The following is a 12200-nucleotide window of genomic DNA, read 5'->3' as shown; positions in this document are numbered from 1 at the left end:
GCCCACATCTATACTATGCTAGATTGAAGGCCACCATCCCAAAAAATGTACAGGCAAATTTTATACCTTTCAAAATGGAAGTAGGGCAGTGATTAATTAGTATGGTAAATATTTCTTTTGCGATTAACTCGTGTTGATGTGCAGGAAGAGACATTCTCCATATGTGATAGATGTCTACTCCTGATTTAGTCCAAGGACGCGCATGTTTTTCCTGGCTGTTAATCAGTTTCTTGACATGTTCCAAACTGGATAACCTCTTGTTACTGAAGAAGGTAACTCATTCAAATTAGAATTTCTGATAACCAGTAATGAGCAGGTTCATTAACAGGATTTTCCCCATCAATTACTGCTTGGGACTCTCTTGATTTAAACAACTAAAAGAATGCTTTGAAGATGCTAAGTTAAGGGTATAAAAAGGCAGTAAAACAGCAAACAGCGTGTGTGCTTCAAGAGTGAGAAATGTCTCTGACACCAGTTGCTGATGTGCCCGACTTACTCGAGAAATTGAAGAGAAACAGACTGCCTCTTTGTCGCCTGTTTGGTGAGAAATCACTGCCTTATAGCTAATTACTGGACTTTGATTTGGTTTGGGCTCACTTGACTTGATTTTGAATACTTGTAAATAAAGTAAATAAATAAAGTAAATAAAGCCTTTCCGTCACTTATCGAATGAGGTGTCATGTCAATCCCTGGGCTAGTCTGGAATCCTAGGTTTTTATTTGCTAACAAGTCAGAGGTTGAGCACTTCTGAAATAGGTTATTAATAAAAATATCAATAAATCCTTTGTTCTCTGGGGAAGACAAATCACCAATATGTGGAACTCTAGGTTTGGAAAGGGAGATTTTTGACAAGGATAAACTAGAATAAATTATGTTCAAGTATTATATGAGCTGATAAAATGAAGTAGGGCAGGTCTGAGACAAGACAGAATCCATCTCATATCATGACCAAGAGGTCATATGTAGAAAATGTAATCTCTCTTAATCCTACCGTCCCATTGACTGTGGCACCTAAGCACAGCCTAATGGTCTCCCAAAAGCAGCTTGTGGGAAATGCAATGTATACAAATGCCTTCACCTTTAACACTAACACATGACCTTTTGAAATAACAGACCCTAAACTGAAATGCCCTTAGGCACAGGCTGTACTCAAAACTTTGGCCAACAGGCTTTACTTTAACTAAACATGCTTTCAGAGCTCTTTAAAGATGCACTTCGAGAACTGCTTAAGACCTCAACCTTACCTGCCGCTGTCGAACTTGCTCATCAATCCTCTTGGACACTTCTAAAGTCTTGGCAAACATAAGCACACCAGAAGTCATGCGGTCAAGCCGGTGAATAGTGTGCAACTCTTTGAGGTTATGCTCTTTTCCCAAGATGAAGATGACGGTGTTGTGTCGAAATCGGCCACATGGGTGTACTGGCAGAGAAGAGGGTTTGTCCACAACAACCATCTCATCATTCTCTGCCAAAACCTGAATAGGCTGAGCGGTGACTGGAGGCTCATGGCGATGCGCAGTATTCCTCAGGAAGTCATTATTCTACAAGCGAAACAAAATTACTGGAAGAGAGAATCTCCCAAAGTGTCCTTTTCGTTAGAAATAGGGAACATATGTATCCTCCATTCCAGCACAAGTGTGGACTCAACAGTGTTTAAGAAACAAACTGAAAATATATTGGAAAATAGGATATACTGCAATGACTCAGCATATTGGGCCATCCAATTCAATTACCCGCTTCAAGTAATGATACTGTGCTTAATGTTTCTTAGACAAGGGAAAACTCAATACAACCCACTACTGTTATGCAAAACTACCCTTTTCTCTCCTCCGTGTAAATCTTATTTGCTGCAGGTTTGATGCTGTAGGTTCTGGAAAACTGTTTCCTTTTACCTTTAGTTTTGAAGCTGTACTTGAAGTTACACAGTACTTTCTAGAAAGATAAAATGTTACTTTTAAACTCCTGCAGCAGTGAATTCTGCTGACAGGTTTCTTGCATAAGTTTATCTGCTCCTAACAGCAAGACTTCTTACTTTCCAATTACGGCACTTACAGAGGCTACTGCATTTTCACACAGCACCCCAAGACACCCTGCACCATGAAAACACGAATATTCAAGTTAGCTCCAGAACAAGCAGAATAAGCGGCTGTACCCAAGTTTGATTAGATTATGGCTTGTTAGCCTGGGCCCACTGCCACGCTAATGCAGTTGCATGGCTTCAGTTTCCAGAATGAGTGCACACAGATTTAGTGGGGCTCTCTCTGCACAGCCCAGACTTGTACTCGTGTGCGCGACCTGTCCCATTTTATCAAGCCAGGAAGAGACAAAACCCCATCTTGCACTATGTCATCATCACAAGTAAATCTTGCCTACAAACCGACAAACCACCTCAGCAGCTCCTGAATGCAACTGAAAAACCACAGCACAGGAACGGTGACAAGCTGACATCACACATCAGCTCCGTTCCTCTGGCACATGCACTCTGCCTACTACAGCAGCTATAGTCAGGAGCTAGCGAGCAACTTTATTATGTGACATTCAGCTAATTTCAAGACTTATTCTGGGCTCTTTGGCATGACCTTTATTTCAGGCCCTCACTAAAAATCTGAAAGGCAGATGCCCCACCTCCACACCAGGCTGGATTGAAGGCTGCCGTTGACAAAGCTCATGGGCAAATTGGAACATGGCAGCTCTCGGTTGTCACTTGCTTTTCAAGTGTGGAAAACACAGCACAGCTGTTCTTGTGTGGCAAAGAGCTGGGGAAGCTCCTCACGGGGCAGAAGGGCACTGACACTCCTGAGCTCCCTGCTGCACTCCTCAGAGGATCCTCACCCCCCCAGGTGCTGCTGTGCCTGCCTCCCCTTGCTGCCAAGATGAGCTGCCCCCCACGAGCTTTTCCAGCTCCTCTGCTGACCCTGGGGCCCAGCCGGCGGCTTTCTTTGATTCAAGGCCCCGCTGCTGGCCGCGCACCTTGAGCACGACGTCGAGGTCCCGCACGGGCTGCTCGTTGAGGCGGAGGCGGCCTGCGCGGGCGGCGACGCGGTAGTAGGCGAGCGGGTGGGCGCGGAACTCGGAGGCGAAGAAGTGCAGCAGGCTCTTGCCCACCCAGCGGCCCTTGCAGTAGGTCTGGAAGTCGAAGTAGTAGGGCCGCACCTTGCGCAGGCCGTCCTCGAAGTAGTAGCTAGTCTCGGCGAAGTGCGCCTCGCTGAAGCTCACGCCCGGGTTCAGCTTCCGCGGTGGCGGCACGAAGCGCTCCGCCCCACCCCCCTGTAGCCGCCGCCTCTTGGCCGCGGGCGGCGTGTCCTGCTCGCCGCCCTCCCGGCCCGGCCCGCCCGCTGTCGCCTCCGCCATTGCCGGGCTTCTCTAGGCCGATGCCGGGCACAGCAGGCCCCGGCACAGCATCAGTAGCAAGCGCCCACGTGGCCCCGCCCGACGCGGAGCTGTGACGCAGGCTAATCGCCTCTCTCGGCGCCGGCTGACGCACAATCCGGGCGATGCTGCAGTCGCAGGCCCCCTGGGCCCGGCGAGGGGGGCGGTGCCGGCCCTGCCGTTGGAGGAAGCTGACGCAAAGCCGCGGGTGGGCTGGAGCCCGCCGCACTTGCAGCCTCAGCGGGGGCCGGGGCAGGGAGCGGCCGCCCTGCCTGGAGCCCTCCCCTGGCGGGAGCGCGGGTCTCTCCAGCTCCAGGCTCCGCTCCACCCCTGTCCCCAGCGGCCGGCTCGGCCTCAGGCAGGGCTGGGCAGGGCGCTGCAGGAGCTGGTGTTGCACCTCACCCCATCCCTGCTTAGGCCCCCAGCTCAGTCCTCTTGTGGCCTGGGGGCAGCTCCGCCCCCGCGGGGAGCCCCGAGTGTTGCACCACTCCGCTTTGCCCCGGCCGTGCACAGGGTGGGGACTGGGCTGCCCTGAGGAGCGTGGTGTGCTCAGCCTGAGCAGGGGTGCGCTACCTGCAGCCAGGTGGGCAGGCAGGGGCAGCACTGCCCCCTGCCAGCTCTCGGGCTCTCCCCAGGCAGGGAGACATCAGCTTCATGCCACTGGCACAGCAATGATGCTGGCTCCCCTCTGCTACAGGTTTGAGTCCCCTGACAAGTGCGCGTAGCTTGGCAAGCATGTGCACAGCTGTGCCAGTGTGCGCTAGGCTGTGCATAGCTGTACCACTACAGTAGTTCAATTCAAAATAAAAACATGCAATTAGTTACATTTTATTTTTTACCACTGCTGCCAGCCTGCCTGGTACACCATGCCACTCTGCCTCTGCTTGCAGCAGCACTGCTGACTTTGGGGTGGGGACTGTCATATATATGGTCACCCTATCTAAAAGGCCCATGGGGCTGGTTCTACATGACAGCAGCGTGTGAGCACCACGTGACAGGAGGTGCTGTGCATCACACCACAACATCTAGCTGCAGTTGTGGTTGCTAAAAAGTCTGATCTTTAAACAGGAGAAAATAAAATAGTGCCACCTGTTCCCCATCAACTCACATACTCGTAATTAATACTGGTTTATTAAATTAGTGATTCCAAAAATATCCCCACGTTACAAAGAAACTTCAAACAGCAGCAAGTTAAAGGAAAGTTGCAACCCTACCTCATGCTTGTCATATCACACATTTTGGTTCCTGGGAACATAAAGCCTTTGTGAAATAAAGCAAGGCACAAAACAGGTGCAAAGTGATTAATTCACAAGCCTTAGGATACCTTCTCAACTCTAAATAAGTATATAGGGCTGTTCACATCAAGTCCTAGTTTTGGAAGGACCTGGCATTGCTATAGCAGATGAACTACGTGGTATCCTCGGAAGCAAACCACATTTAATGTAGGAGATTAAAATGACAAATGAGAGCTTGCTTGTTGCACTGGATACATTTATAACCTCTAAAGTATCAAGACATTTTGTAATTCTTCAAGCATTAGATGAAGTCAAGAATGCAATACAGTTCACAATCAAGTTCAACACAGATTTGAGAATTCATATCTACCTGTTTGTGCACTCACCTCTTCTTGATTTACACAGATATTTTATTCATGGCCGAGCAAACAAACAGCTGTACTCTGTTTTAACATGGGTATCGAGTAAGAGATCAGACAAGGGCTCCAGTGCTTGGTAATTTGGCCACTACTTGATCTGGAGGAATCTTCCTCCCTCACCCTTCCAATTTGAATTCTTAAAAGGAACACTTGCTTTTGCAATGTGTCCACTAAGCAGAACTTCCATTTAAAAAGCAAAGCCATACACATCTACAGTTCTTTTTTTCAGATACTGGTTCATCTGTTTTCCGAGGTTATTTCATAAGTGATATCAATCTCTCAGATTTCATCCCTAAAAGGGAGGGGGAAAAGGCAACCAAGTTACTGTTTTGTATAGATTCAGCATCTTCCTTCGGTTCAATGCAAGTATCAATATGAATACAATATTTATTACATGAAAGAACAGGCTGTGAAAGCTAGCAAGCTCCATTAATCTTTATGTAACAGAGCAGTGTGCATCTCCTATTACTGTGTGCAAGCATGTTAAGTCCCTTCCTTCTGCGTTTTGCAGGCAGCATCAGCTAGGAGTCTAAGGAATCTTTCTCCAGTAGTGTCAAGGGACTCTGGAGAAGTAAACTTGTCCCACAATGTCTTGCCAGTGAGATAGGTAAGCAAGAGAAAAATCATTCTCAAGGGAACAAACTTTTTACCGAGGCCACTGCTTCTCCTTATCTGTCAGAGGAACATAGATCACACCCATCAGTTGTGTTTCCACAATTTGCCCATCATTAGTTTTGTCATACTGCATTAAAACCTGGTTTCCACCTTCAGGACCCACTGGCAAGATCAACCGACCTCCTGGCTTCAATTCATTTAGCAACTGGCAAAGAAAAGAATCAATATTAGTAAGGGCCAGAATCAGATGAATAAAGAAAAGACAAAAGCTAGTTGAGCCACATGATTATTTTCTGCAGAAATACAGGATTGCTGACTTCATGAAAAACAGAATGGAGTGACAATTAAGTGTTTTTCTTCTAGCTTATTTGAATTCCATTACAACCACTGATGTGAAACAATATCTGTTCATTTTTACCTCCTTTGGTACAGTGGGTGCTGCCGCTCCAACATGGATGGCATCATAAGGGGCTTCTTCAGGATATCCCTTTCTACCATCTCCAACTGTGGAGAGAAAAAATTAAGTGTGAAGATGCTTGTTCAGAGAGAAACCCAATCTTTTCTTGCGTGTGACACCTAGATGAGAAAAGCATTTGTGGACAAATTATATTCAAGAACTTCAGACTGCCAAGAAAAAATTGAATTGTACCAGAAATCTCTTAGAAAGGGAGGCTACTATTTGAAGTTACTTTTTAAAAGAAGAGAAAGGGAAGAGATTCTGTAAACTGGCATTACTTGTACTGTATAGAAAGAAGAAAAAAAAAAAAAATCAGAATTGGGAGGGGTCCTGGGTAACACAGGTTAGTGTGTACAGGTGGGTCACAACAAAAGAAGAGTTTTGTAGTTTATGCTGGAGATCTGCTCAGAGAAACAAACCAAGTTATTCAGTATGATTATCTGGTCTTTACTGAAGAGGCTCCAGACTGAAAGAAAAGTGTTATTACACCCTTATAAGGAGTAGTGAAAAAACTTTTCAGAAATGGATAGATTGAATGGCACTTGCCTGCTTCATATGGCTCTAATCAATGCTATTCATCATCTAGCTTTAATTCATACTTAGCACAGAGAAACCAAGTTCATTGGCAGAAAAATAAAGACAGTAATTTACACACAGCAACAAATGGTCCATAGAAGCACTCAGATATCATTGTGACAGGTGCATGCATTCGTATCACTAGTAAATCACATTGGCCACTTAGAAAAACAGATCTCAATAAGCAGCAAGTGCCAAGTGCTGCCAGTTTAGAGTATGTTCATAGAGGGGAATGAAATACTGAGGTTACAGGCTACACAGCTCACCTACAAGTTTCATACGGCCAGAGGTGAGCAGGGTTGCGTCATCTTCTTCGACATTTCTTCTGGATTCATGGACCAGCTTTTCAATGTGCTCTATGCCCACTGCCTTCCCTGTGGGACCCACCTGCAAAGACAAACATGGATACGCTAGCTCATGCATAGGTTGACTGTATTTTACAGAGTGCCTTACCATTCCAGTAGAGAGATGATAGAGAATTAAAGAAATTGTGTCTCATAAACCTTTGAATAAGAGGCTGTATTTAGTTGTAAACGTTGTACTTAGAGTGATGTGAAGACCAAGTTATGTTTGTTATTAGCAAAAGCACTGTCCCCCATGGAAATTCCTAGTAAATCTTCCTTAGGAAAGCTTTATCTACCATAGTAAGGTTGTAAAAAAATAAATAGTAGGTTTCCTTGGCAGGATTTGTTTGTAATGAGATACCCAGCTCTGTGGCAGGGGTGTGCCTTGTCTGGGCTTCTAGAGCTCTGAGAAATTATTTTTGGAAGGGCCTTTCCTTTCTGTTATCTTTTTTCTCCAATTTAGGAAGCAATTAAGAAGTGTCAGAATGGCATGTGCAGAAGCAGATTAATTCACTCCCTTCAATTTTTTTGGATTGATTTGGCCGCTACGATGATGCTACTCTTGCCAGATACAGCACTAGTTTAGCCTCCAGAACTGGCTGAAACAATCATATTTATCTCATCTTAAACTGTTCCGAGGAAGAAAAGAAAACACAATGGACTTGTCCTTTTTAAGAAGCAGGTTACTTCTTCCCATATCTGTCACTAGTAAGGAAGCAATTTTGTACTTTACTCACCATTCTTGCAAAGCAAGCTGTAAGATATCCACTTCCTGATCCCACATCCAGTGCCTTTGCTCCTTCCACTAGCTGATCCTTCAGTAATTCCAGAGCATGAGCATGCTGTGGAGATATCAACAACATGCTCTTATACACTTTCACAGAGTTATTAATTTCACATATTACTCTCCCAAACTTTCCTTTTTTAAAATAAGTTATTATTGGGCAAGCAAGATTGTGTTTTTTGCGGTGAATTAAAGTTGCAGTGTTGACTTTTTGGTACAGTTTTTATTAACAGTATCTTTGGAAGTTAACAGGAAAATAGATTTCACTTGTGAGATGTGGAGCAGGAAAAAGAAGGCTTGTGGAGAAAGAGGATCTCATGCAAAAGCAAATCTTTAATCCTGTAATAGTTTGATAACAACTGTTACCTTGAGCATGCTATTTCAAGTGCTTTGTTTTTTCAAATTTGCCCCATCCTTCTTTAAAACTCCTAACAAGCTGTTCACACATCAGACACCCAGCAGCAGCCAAAGCAATAAGGAGTCATGTGTATAGGACCCACATCACCTTGATATTACAACTTAAGATAAAAGCTATTCCCAATTTTGCTAGACTGGAAAATTTTCTCTCACCATGTGGGGTGCACTGATTGTAGCCTTGTATCCTGAAAGGAAAACATTGACAAAGTCAATAATTAGTAAGAAATTAAGATGAGAGGAATAACTACCGAGATATTTTCTGAAGAGAAATGTTTTCACTCTTCCAATATTGAAAGCTTTTTTTTATTTCTCATTTCTTGGAGGTACGAAACTGAAAGCTTCCTCCTTTAGGAGTATCAGTAGCAGCAGAATAGTTGTCAGGCAGACAAATATATAATATGCATATGCAGTTGGGTCATTACACCTTATAACTTCAGGAAAATGCTGTATTGTAGAATGGCTTATCCGATTCCAAAAAACGTGGATGCTACACTGTTGTGGTCACGCTTGTTATCTGCACATTTTATAAAATAAGTTGCAATGAAATTATTTAGAACAAATGCGAATCTCTGTGAATGGGAAAAAGCCAAAATGGCTCCATACCTTGAACATAAGGGTTCCTACAGCTTCACTCAACATGTTGACCTACTATTGTTAAGTATATCGCCCACATAGTGTTCAAACTTGTCTCAGCCATGCCAGATGAGGGGGCGATTGCGAAGAAGAAAGATTTTTTTCTCTCCAGTATTTACTGCCTTTAAAAAAAAAATCCCATTGCTTTCTGATTTGCAAGGAGCAGGGAAGTTATTTAAAAGAAGTTGTCTTTACTAGTCAGGTCCTGAGAGTGCCCAGTGCCTTACACAGGGCATATGGGAATGCCATTTTCCTCTGGGTTTCTACTGTTTGAATTTATCTGATTTGTTTGTGAATCTACAGGGGGTTCTGCCTTGGTTTTTCCTTTTTCTGGTTCACTGTCAGATACCAAGTGTCCATAGCTTCTACTGAAGTCAACTGGACTTGTGGGTTCCAAGTATTTGTAAAATTTAAACAAATAAAGAATCATCTGCCAATGTTCTGGGCTGATCTTCAAACCATCAGTCCAGTCTACTTAATAAGCAGTTTACATTTCAAAAAGTCAGTGTCCTCTTGTCAGTGTCCCTCTTGTCATGTCTTAGCACTCTCAACTTCCAAAGGGCAAATTCTCAGTTTTTCTTAGTAGAATTCTCAAGGTGGCTCAAGATGATTGATTATTGATGCATCAAGTAGCGTAAGCACAGATAGACTGCCCTCATCCCCTTTTCTAGCGCTCAGCCACTATTCCAAAGAAAGGCTTGCTAGCATAATGAACCAAGACCTGACAACTCGCCCACATCCTTCCACCCTTGTAGATCATGGTAACCACTGAACACAAGAACTAGGGTTTTATGTAGGGTTAGGTTCATTAGGCTACTGGGAAGATGAGGGTTGGCGAATTAGCTGGGTGTATACAGCCGTAGGAAACAACTGTACATGACCCCTGAGGTGCTCCAACAGCTGTTTGCTGTTGCTTTTATTATAAAGGGTGCTGCTTCTCTACTCAACTGTGCAGGACCTGCTGATGAGCTGTAACTAAGTGGAAAAGTAGCACCCTTTGAAGTTAAAAGCAACAGCAATCAGCAGAACAGCTCATTCTTAATTTGGCAAAACACTGAAAATTAAGTGGGTCAGACCCACCCTGATACAAAGAATTCTGGGTTTTACTGTACACAACACTAGAAAACCACCACAAGTTTCTTACCTATTGACTGCGGTGAATCCATGTATGGGTAGTACTTGATGTAGTGTGCTCTGTCTGTTGCCAGTAGCACGTCAAAGACTCTCTCAGATTTAATCACACCATTTTCTACAAAAAGAGATGGAGAGGACATTAAAAATTCAGTAATGCAAAGTGTACAGGTTTAAAAGAAAGGCAGGTGGATGGCTAGCCTGGTAAGGAGGGTGATAGGGCTTGATAACAGTGCTACCTGTGTCCACATTACTGACCCGCAATTAACTCAAACCAGTAAGGGGTAAAAGCAGCTATCTTGCAGGCAGGGCCATCCCAGGAGGGGGCAGCAGTTGGGGCAACTGCCCCAGGCCCTGTGCTTTGGAGAGCCCTGCGGAGCCGGGTGGACTGCTACGCTGCCGCTGGCTTCACATCCGGCCACTCGCCACCGCCGCTGAATCTGCCGCCAGCTTCCTTGTGTTCAGGGGCGGGGCACCGCACAGGCTGATTTGCCCTGAGCCCTGCACCCTGCTTGGACTGTCTCTGTTTGCAGTAGCTGTTGGATGCCTGGTGTGGAAAGGGTTGATGGCTTTAGTCCAGCTACCAGCAGGAAGGTGTTTACATAACACTACATTTGGCAGTCTCAATAAATAGGCCAACGATTAATGAGGCAGAGATTGAATTACACTCTCCCTTCTGGCAGTGGTTCCTTTGGATCTGGTTTCAAGGCACACTGGCAGGGTGAGAAACATGGAATTATGTAGTTTCTTCATTCCTACTTTTCCTGTAGCAATCCATGCTGTGACAAATAGTACTGTGACACTAGCAGTGGGGGCCAACCTTTTTTGGCAGGTGCAGCGCAAACTAAGCCCCACATGCTCCTTGAATGCCACTCTGATCCCTTTCCCCATCTGCTGTTCTGCTTTCTGTTCTACACCCATTGTGCCATGTGCCATACATAGAGGTTGCTCATGCTGTGTGATGTGTGCTACAGGTAGGCTACCCCTGCTCTAGTAAGAGAGTTCCAAGCTGTTACAATTACAGCCTGACTCATTGTCCAAAATGGAGGGGAAATGCCCAAAATTTCCAATCCTTGGTGGTAACAGCCTGAAGAACTGACTGCAAGAAGAGCTTGCTTTTATCAGACAGAGTTTCCCTGTGGTTAGAATGATATAATCTTCCAGAGCATCTTAAAGAGATGGCCATACTGTTTTAGTGAGCGGCGAGAGAAACTCAAATCAAAGATAACCAAGGTGGACACTGATATGCATTAGCTTTCCCCAGTATATCTAGCATCATGACCCACTTCTAACTCTAACCAGAGCACGTTTAAGTTGGTAGACTCTGAAGCTTAGGCATATAAAACTGCAAAAACTCAAGCATGACATTTTAGAACAATGGATAAAATATGCAGCTATTATAAAGTGCCAACAAGTTTCATCAGCAGCTTTAAATATGAGCCCTGAACAGAGCTGCTGTTGATACTCACTGTAAAGATTGTTGATAAGCTCAGCATGTGTTTTCCCACTTGAAGTCCAGGCCATGGTTCTGGCCAGAAACAGTCCCATGAGCGCAGTAAATACAGCAAATTGCAGCACAGAGCTCATTACAGAGAAACTTACAGTGGTGTCCCAGCCCTGGTCTGACAGTCACAGTGAAAGAGAGAGACATACAAGTGAGCTAGGACACCCAGCACAAAAATCAAAACCCTTCCCAATCCTAACTGTTGTGTAAGTCTTGTACATACAACTCTTGCAGCCATTACACAAGTTTAGACATGTACTCTATTATTGTCCTGGAGAATCAAGACCTCTAACCATGAAGTAGCCACAGCTACTATGAGGAATTACAGTCCTTATGCTGCTAGCTGTGATGGAAACACCACTTCCTAGGGAAATGAAATGACATGACCAAACATGCATGGCAGTGGCTTTCTATCACCGTCGTCTTGGCCTGGATTTTAACCAACAATTCAGAAGTAAAAGGTTCTATATCTAGCTACTCATTTTCTGTACTTCCCAACCATCAGTGAATCATGGTTTTAGCAGATTTAACTGTTCCCAGTAACACCTGACAAGCTACTGTAATAAGCTCCACAGTTATTTTTCCATTATTGACAAGTTAACCAAGTTTAAGCAATGTGGGCAACACGGCCTCAAACCTTGCTGCTACAATCATAATTATATAGGCTGTTATTATGGCACATACATGAAGCTGCTTTTTCTTTTCTTTTATTCCCA

General features: G+C 44.6%; 2 protein-coding genes across 3 annotated transcripts in view; both read right to left on the bottom strand.

Moving 5' to 3' along the window:
- RPUSD2 (RNA pseudouridylate synthase domain containing 2) overlaps nt 1–3826 on the bottom strand; it is a 5389-nt gene extending 1563 nt beyond the window's left edge. The window contains exons 1-2 of one of the 2 annotated variants that reach the window (XM_025197762.1): nt 2971–3826; nt 1245–1541 (exon numbers count right to left, since the gene is read on the bottom strand). In XM_025197762.1, the coding sequence (XP_025053547.1) occupies nt 1245–1541; nt 2971–3351 (678 nt within the window). In that variant the 5' untranslated portion in view covers nt 3352–3826. The remainder of the gene's footprint in view (nt 1–1244; nt 1542–2970) is intronic. The other variant, XM_006018541.3, reaches the window with a different exon arrangement.
- Nucleotides 3827–4481: 655 nt separating this feature from the next.
- On the bottom strand, nt 4482–11638 carry LOC102378592 (protein-L-isoaspartate(D-aspartate) O-methyltransferase-like). Its single transcript, XM_014517379.2, has 8 exons — nt 11450–11638; nt 9994–10098; nt 8370–8401; nt 7753–7857; nt 6938–7058; nt 6057–6142; nt 5674–5843; nt 4482–5315 (listed from the first exon to the last, which is right to left on the bottom strand). Exons 1-8 carry the CDS (start codon nt 11565–11567, stop codon nt 5303–5305), a joined length of 750 nt encoding a protein of 249 aa, XP_014372865.1. The 5' UTR covers nt 11568–11638; the 3' UTR covers nt 4482–5302.
- Nucleotides 11639–12200: the final 562 nt, after the last annotated feature.

Source organism: Alligator sinensis, unplaced genomic scaffold (genome assembly GCF_000455745.1).
Source record: "Alligator sinensis unplaced genomic scaffold, ASM45574v1 scaffold262_1, whole genome shotgun sequence".
In the NCBI taxonomy this organism is placed as follows: domain Eukaryota; kingdom Metazoa; phylum Chordata; order Crocodylia; family Alligatoridae; genus Alligator; species Alligator sinensis.
The sequence above is the reverse complement of the archived record's forward strand: the minus strand, read 5'-3'. Positions and strand labels throughout refer to the sequence as shown.